This window comes from Canis lupus, chromosome 7 (genome assembly GCF_011100685.1).
Source record: "Canis lupus familiaris isolate Mischka breed German Shepherd chromosome 7, alternate assembly UU_Cfam_GSD_1.0, whole genome shotgun sequence".
In the NCBI taxonomy this organism is placed as follows: Eukaryota; Metazoa; Chordata; class Mammalia; order Carnivora; family Canidae; genus Canis; species Canis lupus.
This window is the reverse complement of record NC_049228.1, coordinates 5,080,430-5,096,662: the sequence shown is the minus strand read 5'-3', so window position 1 is coordinate 5,096,662 and position 16,233 is coordinate 5,080,430. Positions and strand designations below refer to the sequence as shown.

General features: G+C 39.2%; 1 protein-coding gene across 2 annotated transcripts in view; it reads left to right on the top strand.

Annotated features, from left to right (window-relative positions):
- Positions 1 to 16,233, top strand: part of CRB1 (crumbs cell polarity complex component 1) — a 213,222-nt gene that overhangs the window by 158,933 nt on the left and 38,056 nt on the right. For both annotated transcript variants that reach the window (XM_038541982.1, XM_038541983.1), the window contains exons 6-9: positions 874 to 1,830; positions 7,613 to 8,160; positions 9,809 to 9,974; positions 14,662 to 15,565. In XM_038541982.1, the coding sequence (XP_038397910.1) occupies positions 874 to 1,830; positions 7,613 to 8,160; positions 9,809 to 9,974; positions 14,662 to 15,565 (2,575 nt within the window). The remainder of the gene's footprint in view (positions 1 to 873; positions 1,831 to 7,612; positions 8,161 to 9,808; positions 9,975 to 14,661; positions 15,566 to 16,233) is intronic.

Here is a 16,233-nt window from a genome sequence, read left to right as displayed (position 1 = left end):
GCTAAGAAAATCTGCAGTAAAAACCTCAAAAGACTATGGTAGGCATTGATACGTTATGTGGATGAAGGTGTTGGGGAAACCATATAGTGCTACACGTGTCAGTTGTTCACCTATTTCTTCATTTGAACTTCACTGGAAAAGAAACAACTATCACTCTTGAAAGGTGTTGTATTTCTTCTTGTTACTTTGATTACATGAATTCTAAGAGTTCTCTAATTAGATACTTAGAATCAGGAAAAAGAGTAAAATAAAGTGAAGCTACAACTGTAAGACAGAGCATGTTATGGGATATATTTCATGGTTTATACTAGAATTATGGAAAGGAGGAAACAGGGCCTTGCATTCATCTTGGAAGCTACCCATGGTGAGGGTTGTCTAGACTATCTAGATATCTGACAGACTTTGGTTTTAGGGACTGTGGGGAGATAAAAACAAGGTAAAAGGCAAAATCATCAATTTCAAGTAGAATAGAGTAAAACCAGCAGCCTGGGGGATGATCGACAATATCAGAGAATAGTCCCCACATAAATAATTTGTATCAAGCATCACCACCGAAAACAACCTCTTGTTTTCTTTTATCATTTTTCTGATATTGAGTTACACATACATGTCTAACAACCCCTATTTGGCAAATAATCTATTTCTAGAGGAAGAATTCAAGGTTTTGCATGACTGCACTTGTCTGCACAACACACACAGAATGATAGCATCCATCAACTTTAACTTCCTCAAGAACTATTCACATTTTATTCCGTTACAGTCCTAAACCTAAGCTAGCTCTCCACCTCCACAGATGATACATGGAAATTATGTGAAACTTCTATTTCTGATCTGAATATATGCAATTTCAACCTGTTCTTTGTTATTTACCAGGAATCCACTGTGAAGAAGACATTGATGAATGCTCTTCAAACCCTTGCCAAAATGGTGGTACTTGTGAGAACTTGTCTGGCCATTATACTTGCCGTTGCCCATTTGATAACCACTCGGGAACATTTTATGGAGGAAAGAACTGTTCTGATGTTCTCCTGGGCTGTACCCGCCACCAATGTCTGAATAATGGAATGTGCATCCCTCACTTCCAAAATGGCCAGCATGGATTCAGCTGCCTATGTCCCTCCGGCTATACTGGGCCATTGTGTGAACTTGTCACCACGCTTTCTTTTGAGGGCAATGGCTTCCTGTGGATCACAAGTGGCCCAGCCACAGGCAAGGGCTTGGTTTGCAACATGGCCCTCAGCTTTCTGACTGTTCAGCCAATGGCACTTCTACTTTTCCGAGGCAACCGGGCCATGTTTATAATGCTGGAGTTGCGAGGTGGCTACATTCACTTATCAATTCAAGTCAATAATCAGTCAAAGGTGCTCCTGTATATTTCCCACGACACCAGTGACGGAGCATGGCATTCGGTGGAGGTGACATTTGCAGAGGCTGTGACCCTTACTTTACTTGACAACACTTGTAAGGAGAAATGCATCACCCAAGCTCCTTCTCCATTTGAAAGTCATCGGTCAATATGTGCTTTTCAAAACTCCTTTTTGGGTGGCTTACCAGGAGGAATGACCTCCTATGGTATTGCTCTGCTTAACATCTATAATCTACCATCCACACCTTCGTTTGTAGGCTGTCTCCAAGACGTTAAGATTGATTCGAATCACATCACTCTGGAGGACATTTCATCCAGCTCGTCTTTAAATGTCAAGGCCGGCTGTGAGAGAAAAGATTGGTGTGAAAGACAACCTTGTCAAAACAGAGGACGCTGCATCAACTTGTGGCTTAATTACCAATGTGATTGCTACAGGCCCTACGAAGGCCCGAACTGCCTGAGAGGTGAGACAAGCCTGGGTGCCCAGGATTGCTGTGCCTCGGAGCAGTGCAGTAACAAAAATAGCCAGCTTGCCTTTCCTGTTACGAAACACAGTGACCCCTCAGGACTTCTGCTTCTGGTTGCCAACTGATGAAAAAAAAAAAAAAAAAAGAAGAGGCTAGCGATGTGCATTAATTAAGTTTGAGTGCATTCATTAGACACCAGGGTGTCACTCATGCAGAGAAATTAAAAAAAAAAAAAGCTGAGAGCTCCTACCTAAATGAGTTTTCATCTTGACGTGTTTACAAAGTGCTATTGCAATTTTACCCTATGTGGTGTGTCAGAAATGGACTGTAAATAATATTTGAAAGAGAGCTAATCTTTTGGGAAAAAAGGACCATTAGATATGACACTAGCCAATGCCAAATACTGGCACGATGTCTTGTGCGTAGTAGACTCTTAGGAAATATTTACTTCCTTGTTCTTCCTTCTATGCCGTTCACACTTGCTCCCGAATCATGCGTATGTCTAGCACTTTTATAAACCATTGATTTTATTCACAGGTATATTTTCTGGGGCTACATTTGGGGAAAACTGATATTCCACCTAGGAATCTTAGGGGAAAAAAAAGAAGGAAAGAAAGAAAATGCAGATAGTAACAACAGTGAAATTGTATAGATACCATAAACTAATTGATCTGATTTTTCTAGCAAATCACAGCTTGAAGTGTATTTCAAAATCCTTAGCTTCTAGCATCGTTCCAAAGACTGTTGTTGATAGTGATCAATACATACCTGTTTCTTTTTATTATTATTATCATGCCTTGAAAATGTCTACGAGGTAATTGCAACAGACTGCTTTGAAGTTCCGCTGTAATTTACCCTAAGATTTTAGAGCAACTTGAAGTAGGACAACATCTGGCAAATAGTCTTCTCTGCTTTATATGAAGTAAAATTAAAACCAGTCTTAGCCTATACCCTATTCCATGTACGAATGGCTAAGAGTTATTAGAAACTATTCATGGGTCTCCCCTCTAACCACAATATTCATTACAAATCATGGACCTGTTTGACAATGAGGTATGGCATCTACTAGCTCTATGTAATATTTTAAATAGAAGGGCAAGTTGTTTTGTGATTTTTTTTTTAAGGAGAAAAGGGGAAATTATGCTGAGGCAATGTTCACTTTTTTGAAGAAAAATTTAATTGACCCAAGGCAATATTTTTACTACATATACAAAATAACAAACAGATGCTGACTCGTTTTGACCGGCTTCCAAACACAGCGACCCACAAGGTTAATACTGACCATGGCGATGTTTAACTGTCCTGGTAAATAGTTTCAAGGGATGCCAATCCAGTGGGTTCTGGTTTTCTTTAGTTTGTTTTTTCCAACTTGGAAAATTATGGTGTTTTTAAACCAAGTTCCTGAATTGGTTACCGGCTCCACCACCACCCACCGCCCCCCCTCAGTTTCTTTATTCCCCCACACTATTTGAAACTGTTCAACCCTCGTGAAAATACTTGGCTTCAAAAGTTATCTGTATAGGGAGGGAGTTCTGTAAAATCTTCTCTTTCTGAAAATTCTTAGTGCAAGTTTAAGAAAAATTATATCTTTCATATGGCCTCAGTCATGAAACTAAAATAGTCTGTATTTGTGTTATCTCTTATGTTTGCTGGGGAGTTTATTTTCATTGCAAAAGAGGCTTTCAAGCTGTAATGAGAACATGGAGCCTTTCTATCATTGCACAAGTACATGCAAGAGAAAGGAGACGTACTAAAAAATACAAAGGCAGACCTCATTCAGTTCATGATCTGGGCTCAGTATTTCCCAACCCAGTGGTACACATCGCAGTCAACAAGCAGGATGGATGGAGGACTGAGTTGGCTGCCTAGACACGAATGACATGGAGATCTCCAATATTTTTACATCGATGTTTTAAATAACATTCAGATGTCTCAGTAAAGGGAGTTCTGAAGAGTGTTTCTCAAAGCTTAGTTCCCAGAACTGTCTCATCATATCTTCTCATGTTGGCTGGGTAGAACTGTGGTGCTTCCAAGCTTTCGTTCAGAACCTTGCCTTCTAGAGAATATTTTTCATTTTTTAGAGGCAATTTACATACGTTTAACCTTCAGTCATACATCCAGACTTCGAGAACCTTAACCTGTTAGAATTGCATTTTCTTAGATTTAGAAGGGGCTTCACCCCATGACTGTATTTTTTTTTTTAACTATTCAGCCTACTGAGTGCAGTGACCAAACTTCTGCTTACACACTGTTGGGAATGAGGAACTCATTTGCTCCATCTTGCCAGAAACTGTCCCCAAGTTGTTTCTTATACTGAAATAAAATATGATTACTTATAGCTTTCATTCACTGGAAGCATTGTAACTCTTGAAGTAATACTAATATAAATCTTACATTTCCTCTTCTTGAGAACACTTCAATATTTGAAGTGTCTTGTACCATCCAAGCCATCACTTCTATCATGCTAAACATATCCAGTTGTTTCTAACGTTTTCCATATGACATAGCTTTCAGACACTTCATCAGCTGCTTGCTTTGGAATAAATTTGCTTATCTGGTTTCTGCATGTGCCTGATGATGCAGAGTGACACAGGACTAGAGCCTCTCTCATTCTAGATGATGTCCTTCTGTTTTTCAGCCTAATATTACATTGACTTTTTGGCAACCATGCTCTACACGTGGCTCACGCTGAGTCATTCTTACTCATGGTGCCACAGGATCCTGCTTCTTCCACGCTACATGAGGTACATTTAGAAGCAAGTGGCTTTTACTTATTCTTACTGAATTTCACCTTGTGGTATTCTACTGATTATTAGAACTTGAAGCTGTTTTTCATCTGCGTTTGTCATTCCTCTTCATGACATATCAACAACACGGTTGAGAATCATTCCCTCCCATGTTCACAGACAAGTCCTACATGGCTTCAGGTGTTTCTAAAGTCATGTAGTAAACCACATCCTCTGACTACTTGCTTGTGATTTCTGAAGAAGAGTGGGATTGCTAGAGACTCAAGCTTCTGAGAAAAAAGAAATAAACAACAACCTCCCCCAAATAGCTCTGTGTTCTGTCTTTAAATCTGGATCCACAGAGTGATCTGCAGGCATTTTAGGATGAGCAGCAGGGTCCCCACCACCCATGAGGTTGAACGATTTTGTGCATATTCTCAAACCTCAGGAGTTTCTAGAGCTGCATTTTCCTATTAAACATTTTATCTCAAATGAAAGTGCTGCGGTGTATTCAGAGATGTTAACCTCTTCAAATGGGTTATTTGATTTAATAATATGCTTTGGAAGCTACCTGTGGTTGTCTGGAGCAGGTGGTCTCCAAATGCAGATTCAAAATGTGATGTTCCTGTAGGAAATCAGGAAAGAGTTCTTAAAATGTAGACTTTTATGCAGGAGGTCTTCGAACACAGATGGTTGTCTAAGCAAGTTTTAAGTGTAGTCCAGCTACACTAGAATATGTCTTACCTTTGGCCAAACTTCAACTGGACCATGACGATATTTAAACACAATGGAAGGGCAGCCCGGGTGGCTCAGTGGTTTAGTGCCGCCTTCAGCCCAGGGTGCAATCCTGGAGACCTGAGATCGAGCCCCACATCCGGCTCCTTATGGGGAGCCTCTGCCTGTGTCTCTGCCTCTGTGTCTGTGTGTGTGTCTTTCATGAATAAATAAATAGAATCTTTAAAAATAAATAAATAAACACAATGAAATATGATAAAAATCTGTTTTCTTTCTGGTTAGCATTGGGATGTGAAAACTTGCAGATCTCTCCAAGACCGCTCTGGTCATATTCATCAGTGACTTCTAGATGGCAGAGTTCAGGGGTCAAATTCCAGTCTTCACCTTACTGCGCCTCTCTTGAGCTGTTGCAGCAACAGTAAACACCGTTAACCGCTCCCTCTTCCTCACAACTCTTCCCTCACTGAGCTTATGGGACATCACTCTCCCTTGATTCTCCTCCTATCTTCCTGGCTGCTCTTTTGTCATCTCTTTTATCTCCAAATCCAAATGTGTGGTGCCTGAGAGCTCAGTTCTTGGACCTGTTCTTTCCTCTGTATATACTCACTCTCTTGGTGATCTCATCCAGTCTTGTGGTTTGAAATAGCATCAATTACACTGACAAATACAAAATTATTAGAGATACCCCAGGATATCTCCCCCGAACTTCTATATCTGTCTGTTTACTAGCTATTTCCACCTGGATTTCTAATAGGGCATCTCAATTTTAATGGGGACTCCCACTTTCCCTCCAAATTTAATATGGAATCCCACTTTCCCCCCAAATCTGTACCTCTTGTTTTCTTTTCAGTCTCTGCAGATAGAAATTCAATGCTTCTAGCTGCTTAGGCAAACAAACAAACAACAAAAAACAGGCTTTGGAGTTGAACTTGCTCTAGAAAATCAGGTTGGTTCTACCTTCAAAATATTTCCCAAATCTGACTACTTCTCATCATCTTCACTGGTACATACTACTGATCCAAGCCACCATTCCTTCTCTCTTGAATTTCTGCAATGTCTCTATATTCTTTGAGTTTTTATTCAAATGTTATCTTCTCAGAGTACTCTCTGAGTACTTCATTTAAAAGTTGCAATTCTACTTCTACCCCCAGTGCTCCCTATGCCCTTTCCCTAGCTGACTTATTGTATATCAAAAGACTTATCACCACCTGATGTACCATATAGTTTGTTTCGTTATCTGTGTCTGGTCTGCATCCACCAATTAGAACATGAGCTTTAGGACAGGAACTTTAGGGATACCTAGATGCTCAGGCGGTTAAATGTCAGACTCTTGATTTTAGTTCAGGTCATGATCTCAGGGTTATGAAATCGAGCCCTGCATTGGACTCTGAGCTGGGATGGAGTCTGCTTAAGTAAGATTCTCTCTCTCTCCCTCTCCCTCTGCCCCACCAGCACCCCCACCATTCTACGGATGTTTTCTCTGTCCCTCTTTCTCAAAAAACAAAACAGAACAAAAACAAAAACGGGAACTTTAGTTCCTACAATACCATCAACATTTTGGAAACTTAGGGTTCATTTTTATACATCAGAAGAGTTTTCTTAAATCGATGTACACCAACAGTATTGCCATATTAGTGCATTACTAACTTCCCTAAGCACAAGAAATGCTGGGTGAGTTCAGTCCTCAGCTTTGCCTCCTCCTACTATCTCCCATGCCTCTCCCAATCAGGACCACAGAAGGAAGATTCCTCTTTGTTCAACTCCCTTGCCTTTCATTATTATTTGGAATATCAGCCCCAAAGAGGATTTGTGAATCTAATTCTTGATTTCTTTCCTTTAGAAAGAATGACTAGATTTAATGACATTTGCTTCAGCAAGTCCTCAAATAGCAAAGATGATAGATGCCTGAACAGTCTGCTTTGAGATGTTACAGGAAGGGATCCTGTTCCCCAAATTTCTTCTACCAAATTGGAGGACAGGAGTATCTGATATTCCACTATTAAACTCCACCATTTTAGGGCAGTGAAGGAGAGGTAAATCTTATTTATCATCATAGAGATCTTCTCTTTCTCATTTGTGATCAATAGGCCTCAACTATAAACTACAAATCAAAATGTAGCCATTTTTAGAAAAATCAGTAAACTGAGTAAATTCCAGTAAACTCAGAACTTTTGAGAAATGAGGCCAAATTGTCATCCTATTGAATAAGCCCATTCTAAACTTTAAAAAATATGTATGTGTTTGTCACCTTCTCACCCTTTCTTGTGACTCTTAAAACGTTTCTTCTCTGTTTCTCCTCCTCTATTTTGACACTGAAGAGTATGTGGCAGGCAGATTTGGCCAGGATGACTCCACTGGATTTGCTGCTTTTAATCTTGACAAGAGTTATGAAGAGAACGTCACCATCTCTATGTTTGTTAGAACACATCGACCGTCAGGCTTACTTCTAGCTTTGGAAAATAAGACTTACCAATACATCTGTGTTTGGCTAGAGCATGGCCGATTAGCAATGCTTCATCCAGGTTCTTCCAAGTTAGTAGCAAAATTCGTTCTTAGTGATGGTAATGTACACTTGATATCTTTGAAAATCCAGCCAAATAAAATTGAGTTATATCAGTCTTCACAAAACCTAGGATTTATTTCTGCCCCTACATGGAAAATCCAAAAAGGAGATGTCATCTACATCGGTGGCCTGCCTGAGAGGTCACAGACCGAAGCTAAAGGTGGCTTCTTTAAAGGCTGTATCCAAGATATAAGATTCAACAACCAAAATCTGGAATTCTTCCCAAATTCAATAAGCAATGCATCCCACAATCCAACTCTTGTCAATGTGACCCAAGGCTGTTCTGGAGACAACATGTGCAAGGTAGGATTATTCATACCAATTATGTCTATGTTGTATACTAAACTTGTTTTATTAAATAATTTATTATAACCATTTTTTGTATGTGAAGATGATATTATTGACTCTCCCCTAGCCATAGCATAATGCTTCATCAATGTTTTTCTAGCAAGACTGGGGGATTTATTTATATGAAGCCATAAAATAACGGCCTTGATCTTGCTGGCACCATGGTCTATTTAACCATCCAAGATGACTCTAGCAACATGCCTCTATGGCCACGACAACCAAATTACCTAAGAATAATAATACTTTAATTCACAAACTCTTAATGGCATCCCAGACGTTTAACCGAATTAACTCATTTTGGAAAAGATCATCATATCATTTACATTAAATGCCCAATTACTGTTGTTTTAAACTTCTCTTAAGTCAAGGACACAAAAAAACCTGAGGGGCAGGGATGCCTGCCTTTAGCCAAGGGCATGATCCTGGAGTCCTGGGATCAAGTCCCATGTCGGGCACCCTGCATGGAGCCTGCTTCTCCCTCTGCCTGTGTCTCTGTCTCTGTCTCTGTCTCTCTCTCTCTCTCTGTGTCTCTTATAAATAAGTAAATAAAATCTTAAAAAAAAAAAAAACCTGAGGGGCAACTTTCTTCTGGTAGTTGGATTTGAAACTCTCTGAAATATACTTTCCCAAAGCCTATGCTTTACTTTATGTATTTCGTATGCTTTTCCAAAAGCGATTTAAATTTGTGAATTTGTCAGCTCTGCATGACCTTTCAAAGGAAACACATTTATATCTGTTGAACATTTATTGAGCTCTGACTATATTGCCACGCACTGGGCTTGCCTCTAAATGTGCAAAAATGAATCATTTTCGCATTACTATAGGAGCACTTCCCATGTGCGGGGCACTATTTTACAGAGATGAGTCCATTTAATTCTGTTGCAGGACTGCTGTGTAAAATGAGCATTGTTATTACCCCATTTATGTCATTTACAGATAAGGAAACTGAAGTTTAGGAAGGCTATGTAACTAGTCTAAATCACCTCTTAACAGGGGCACTGGGATAAATACAGCCTCAGTTCTCAGAAATTCCCTTTTAAATACTTTCACTTTGGATATTTCGTGAGAAACCTTTTAAGAACTCAAATAATAACAGTATGTGTCTGAGTGAGAGGCAGGCCCACTGAAGAGGTCACTGTATCTGGACCCAGAGGACAGAGGTACCAAGCTTCACTATTTGCCTTTTTATTGGGATCTTGGGTAACAGGAGGGCCCTCTGCTTCCTCATTAGTAAAAACAGGAATAAAACATCTCCCTCAAATGCTAATTGTTGTGATTGAAAGTGCTTGGTAACTTAGAAATTCCACAGAATGTTATCATACCTTTTAAAAACCTCCTTCTGTTGTAGAAAATTGGCTTTATATGTTTTCTCTTTCTCATTTCATCTCTTTCTTTTTGATCCTTTCTCTCTCGATTTCTCTTTTAGAAAAGAATTGGCAACGGTAGCAGTTTTATTCCATTTCTTAACCAATGGATATGAAAAGTTCAATGTGTAACTGTGTAGAAAATTAGCATTTAAAAATAACAGGGATGGGGTCTTGCCTCTACTGTTTCCATATTTAGTTGCCACTGCTGTTTATACTTTCATTTCTTTTCCACTCAGTCCAACCCCTGTCACAACGGAGGTGTGTGCTATTCCCTGTGGGATGACTTCTCATGTTCCTGCCCTGCAAACACAGCTGGGAAAGCCTGTGAGCAAGTCCAGTGGTGTGAGCTCAGCCCGTGTCCACCCGGAGCCCAGTGCCAGGCGGTGCCGCGAGGATTTGAATGTAGGTGGATTTTAAAGTTATCATCCATCCAATTAAGTTGGGTCTTTCAGTTCCATAAGGCAACTCAGAAAAAAAAAATAGAGACAAAACTTGCTTCCCAAAGGAAGGACTCAACTAATTTAATATATCTAATCTAATAATAATAATAATAATAATAATAATAATAATAATATCCAGATTGGCTTCATGCCTCCTCCTGCCCCTAGATATCTTGGGGTTGGGGATGGGGAATGGAAATCAGAGCAAAACCTAGGTCTTTGATGATTTAAAGCTAATTTCTGAAGACATTAACCAAGTAATATTTGGCTTTCCTTTCCTCCTTGGGAGTACGGAGTAAAGTCCTAGTGTGAGCTCACGACCTTTTGTTAACTGTGAGGCCTCAGGCAGTTCACACAATTTCTGTAACCTAAAAGTTTCTCTGTAAAATGGGTATAAAACATCTACTTGACAGGTAGATTAAAAAAAATTGTGTATATGTGATGATTTTATAACCTTAAGTATACAAAGTCAAACACATTAGGCATTGTTGTTTTCTGAATATATTCCTCAATCTGTAAAGTTTCCTTGCTCATCTTCAGGACTAAAGGGCCCAGTTTTCCAAATCTTAACAAATTTGGATTCTATATTCACAATGTTGACATGTCTGCACACTAAGCACACTATTATATACATTTCCTCCTCTCCTACTTTGAATAACACAGTCTGATCATAACAAATCTTCATGTTTGCACTGAATTCTTATCTTACCCGCCACCGCCCTCCCCTTTATTTGAAGATTTTGCTTCTAAAACTTTTCTCTCACTCTTCAGCACCATTAACTTTTCCATCAGTGTATGAACACACTACCAAATTTCCTCATTACAAAAAATTTCCTTTGACCCCACCAGCTACCATCCCATTTTTTGTTTCTGAAAGCACACACACACTGAAAGACTGTGACAAATCCTCTAAAGAGTTGTCCTCAATTTGCCTCCAATATCTTGCTCCTCACATTCTTCTATCCCATTCCATCAGGGCCCTCACACACCAGCTCTGTCTTGAACTTGCTCAACTCCAAGCTTGGGCACGTTGTCTTCATCACTTTACTCGGGTTCCAACCCAAATGTCCTCTTACCTGGCTTTATGTTTTCTTCGTATCTCTTAGGATTCCTTTCTATTTCGTTGTATATGTATTTGTTTACTTGTTCATGATCCCTTCCCTCACTAAAGTTAGATTTCAAAAGAGAAGGAAATCTCCTATTTGGCTTCTCCCATTCCTCTCAGCACTTAGTGTCGAACATATAGGAGGTTGTCAATAAATATTTGTCAAGTGAATAAAGTAACATCATTTTTCTTCAAATTAACTCAATATTTTCACTTCACTTTTCCAAACGTTAAGTGATCTATATCACCTTGGAAAACATTGCACTAAAATAATGGAGTGGAACCAGAGGATAGGATGAACTCAGGTTTATTTCAACAACATTCTGTTGAGACTGAGCTGTGGTGACTGGGGAAAAAAAATATATACTTTTCTGTTTCTATATTTTCAAAACATATTGAAAGGATGTATGAAATGTGTTGTACTATATATGTACTTAGGAAAATTTTTTTGAGAATACATACACTTTTATTTTCATATTTTAGACGTATATACTATATTACAGTACAGGATGATAGTATATATATAGTACATAAAGCACAATGAGTTGGCATAAAGAATTCAATTTGATTTCTAATATGGCACCAACTTTTAAATGCAAGCTTCCCATTGTTCTACCTCCAAACTACATGTTCAAAATAATTTATTAGTTTCATTGTTCATCTTTTGATAAAAATCCTAAAGTTCTAAAGCTCTTAGTCCCGTTATGTTCTACAAAAGGATTTAAATCGTTTGGAATATTTTCACAGGGGAAAAAAAGAATAGGTTTCTAAAAACATTTGCAGGCCAAGAACCATACCCCTGGTACACATTGGTCTTCAGTATATATGTAAAGCACTTTAGGATTTGTATATCCTGCATCAGAGAGAAGTTAAGTGAATCTTCACTGCGCCTGCATTCTCACTACAGAAAGAGTAGGAAGTTTGCCATGGATCTCCCAAAATGTCTCAATAACATTTTTTTAAAGTATAACTTACCTTAATGAAGGAAAAAAAAAGTAAATCAATAGAAGAGGTGAATTTTACTAATTGACAGGTGTGAACCCTAGAACACATTTTTGCTATTTTGCATAATTTTAATTTCATGTGATCTTATGACCCTATGGTATTTTCTTTCAAGTAAGATATGTTGAGAAGATTACATCTAATAGAATAACATAGTCATGAGGATATAGCTCATGCATCACTCTGAGTTTGCCTTTAGGGCGTTCTATCAGAAAACCAAGACTTAAAAATTGACAATTCACCTTATATACAGGTGTGTTTGTAAGATAAAGTTCCCCGAAGAAAAGATGAAATACAAATATTGTTATGTGTATTGTGATTTTTCCCCGGATGAGAAGTGATTTCAGTGTGCTCAGCAGTGTTAGTAAAATGAACTTATTTAGCATTATAGACCATATTTGTCCTTTTGGAGTTGGGGAGAGCGAATGAGATTTGTTTTTTTAGCATTTATTTAAAAGCATGGAATAGACACTTGTTGCTCCTTTCCTCCCTAATCCCAACCCCAAACTCGGTGGAAAAAACACAATGGTCTAAAGCAATAAAAACCAAGTGAAATTTTAATCCAAATAACACATTTGGATTGTACACTTGAATAATACACTTGAATTTTTCTCCTACAGTAGCTTCTAATCATTATTTCACTTTCCAGAATTAAGAACGACAGAGTTATTTTTACAGATTATTTATTTAGTAATATTTACCTACTATATGTCTGGCAATGTTCTAGGCATTTGAGAGGTGGTAATAATCTAAACAGAGAAAGTCCCTGATCTCATAAATCTCACGTTCTAGCGCAGAAAGACAAAGAACAAGTAGGCAAATGAACAACATAATTTCAAATAGTTATACATGCTATGAAGAAAATAAAGCAGGGTAATGGAAGAAAGAGTGGCTACAGGGAAGAAACTATTTTAACTGGGAAAGTCAGAGAAACCTTCTCAGAGGAGGTGACATTTGAGCACATTAGACTGAGAAAGAGCCATGTGTGAGAAGATCTGGGGAAAGAATACTCCAGGTATAAGTAGCAGCAAGTAAAAGGCCTGATTTGGGAACAAGTTTGATGTCTTCAAAGAATGGCAAGAAGTTAAAAAAAAAAAAAAGGAATGGCAAGAAGTTTTTGCAGCTGTAGCATGTGAATAAGGAAGAGGGTGATAGTAAGTAGAAGTGAAGAGTTAACCAAGGGTCAGATCATAGAGACTTTTACAAGCCATGTTTAGGATTTAGGATTTCTCTCTCTCTTTTTAAAATATTTTATTTATTTATTCATGAGAGACACACAGAGAGAGGCAGAGACACAGGCAGAGGGAGGACCAGGCTCCCTGCGGGGAGCACGATGTGGGACTCGATTCCAGGGCCCTGGGATCATGCCCTGAGCCAAAGGCAGATGCTCAACTGCTGAGGCACCCAGGAGCTCCAAGGATTTAGGATTTCTTTCTAGATGTGATGGTAACCAATGGTGGTCTTGAGCTAAGGAGTGGTTGTTATATTGATCTGCCGAGTGACAGAAGCAGAGACACTAAGAACTAAAATAATCTATATGATAAGAGTTGATTGGGTGTGGTGCCCAATGATTGAGGCAAAGACAGCATTTTAAAGTCAATTTTTACTGAAAAGTGCAAGAAAGTGAGAATAGAGGATTGACCACTACATTAAGTAACCTCAACTACATTGAGGTCATTGTGACCTTGGTGAAGGGATTGGCACAAAAGGCTGAGTGGCATGTATTACAAGGAAAATAAGAGATGAGAAAGTGGAGACAATGAGAAGATAAAACTATTTGGAGAAGTTGTGGCATGAAAGGGAATAGAGAATTAAGGAAGCAGTGGGGTGAGGGGGAGCTGAGTTGTGCTTTTGGGTGTTTTTATTTTCTCAGATTGAAGCAGTTACAGTATATTTGTATGCAGATGGGAAACAACCAAAAGGGAGGGGAAATGATGTGCAGAGTTGCTTGGCGGGGGAAAGCCCCACACGTCTGATGTCACACGTGCTGTGAATGTGGAAGTTCTGTGGGAAGAAAGGACACCCAGCTGGGAGGTGGAGAACTGGATTTTCTCTACTCAAGTGGACAATCGTAGGTTTTTTTCAACACCTGTACTGATGATCACTTTTAGTCGTGTATCGGGTCCCCTTTATTTTCACCTTTTTAAGACATTGTTTCTACCTAAAAAAAAAAAAAAAAAAAGACATTGTTTATACATGTAACCTCTTTTCAGTGGAAAAGAAATGTGTGGTTTAGGTTTTGGTATCAGACCATGCAGGTTTGGTATTCTGGTCTTATTATTTATTAACATATGACTGTGAAAAAAATCACTAAACTTCCGTGAGTCTCAATTTCTCCTTTTATAAAAATGGGGATGATCATAGTAATAATAATAAAATCATGCTCCAGAATTTGGTATTAGAAATAATATAAGAAGAACTAGCACAGTGCCTAATACATATCAAACAATCGATACATGATGATCATTAATAGTCATAAAGGTAATGAAGCAACATTATAGATTGCATAAAGTTGCTGATTGGTGTTGTCTTCTCTCTTTAGGTATTGCAAATGCTGTTTTTAATGCACAAAGCAGTGAAATATTATTCAGAAGCAATGGGAATATTACCAGAGAACTCACCAATATCACATTAGGTTTCAGAACAAGAGATGCAAATGTGATCATACTGCACGCGAAGAAGGAGCCTGAATTTCTTAACATTAGCATTCGAGATTCCAGATTATTATTTCAACTGCAAAGTGGCAACAGTTTTTATATGCTGAGTCTGACAAGTTTGCAGTCAGTGAATGATGGCATATGGCACCAAGTGACTCTTTCCATGACAGACCCACTGGCCCAGGCCTCCAGGTGGCAAATGGAAGTGGACAACCAAGCACCTTCTGTGACCAGTGCAGTTGCCACTGGGAGCCTCAACTTTCTTAAGGATAATACAGACATTTATGTGGGTGACCGAGCTATTGACAATAGCCAGGGCCTGAAAGGGTGTCTAAGTACAATAGAAATCAGTGGCATTTATCTTTCTTACTTTAATGTTCATGGTTTCACTAATAAACCCCAGGAAGAACAGTTTCTCAAAATCTCTATGAATTCAGTGGTTAGCGGCTGTTTGCAGTTGAATGCCTGCAACTCCAGCCCCTGTTTGCATGGAGGAAATTGTGAAGACATCTACAGCTCTTATCACTGCTCGTGTCCCTTGGGATGGTCAGGGACACACTGTGAACTCAACATCGATGAATGCTTTTCAAACCCCTGTATCCATGGCAACTGCTCCGACAGAGTTGCAGCCTATCGCTGCAGGTGTGAGCCTGGATACACCGGTGTGAACTGTGAAACGGATATAGACAATTGCCAGAATCACCAGTGTGCAAACGGAGCCACCTGCATCAGCGACCCCAGCGGCTATTCTTGCCACTGTTCGGGAAATTTCACAGGAAAATTTTGCAGGTGAGCATGAAGTTCATCTAAGGCTTGGCCAGTGGAGCTGGGCTCCACATTTTCTCATCGAATAGGAAAGCTCTCTCAGCTATGCCTCTGTAGGCTGTGCTGGACGGGAGTGACATGGGTCCCTTCCACCACAGTGTGGTCCTGTAGACCAGACATGGTGGGATGTTCTACAAGGAAGAATGGGAGTGCTTTGACTGGACTTCAAGCAGAATGCTTTCTCAGATGTCTTTGTTAGAATATGTCGCATGCCCCAGAGTTTCACAGCTTTAAGGCCTCAAGAAACAAATATTTTTTACAATAAATACAAAAGCTTGGTTTTCTTTTCTTTCCTTTTTTCTTTCTTTTTTTTTTTTTGATTTATTTATTTTTAGAGAGAGAGAGAGAGTGAGTGGGGAGAGGAGCCAAGGGAGAGGGAGAGAGAGAATCCCAAGCAGACTCCCCACTGAGTGCAAAGCCTGAAGCAGGGCTCGATCTCAGGCCCTGAGATCGTGATTTGAGCTGAAATCAAGAGTCAAATGCTTAACCAACTGAGGCACCCAGGCGCCCCCAAAAGCTTGGTTTTCATATTGTTCAAGGAAGCATGACTTCTACCCCTAAAACAATGCCCTTGGCTATTTCAGGCAGGTAAACCTTATAAAATCTGGAAAAGTCTGTGCTAAATTATAATC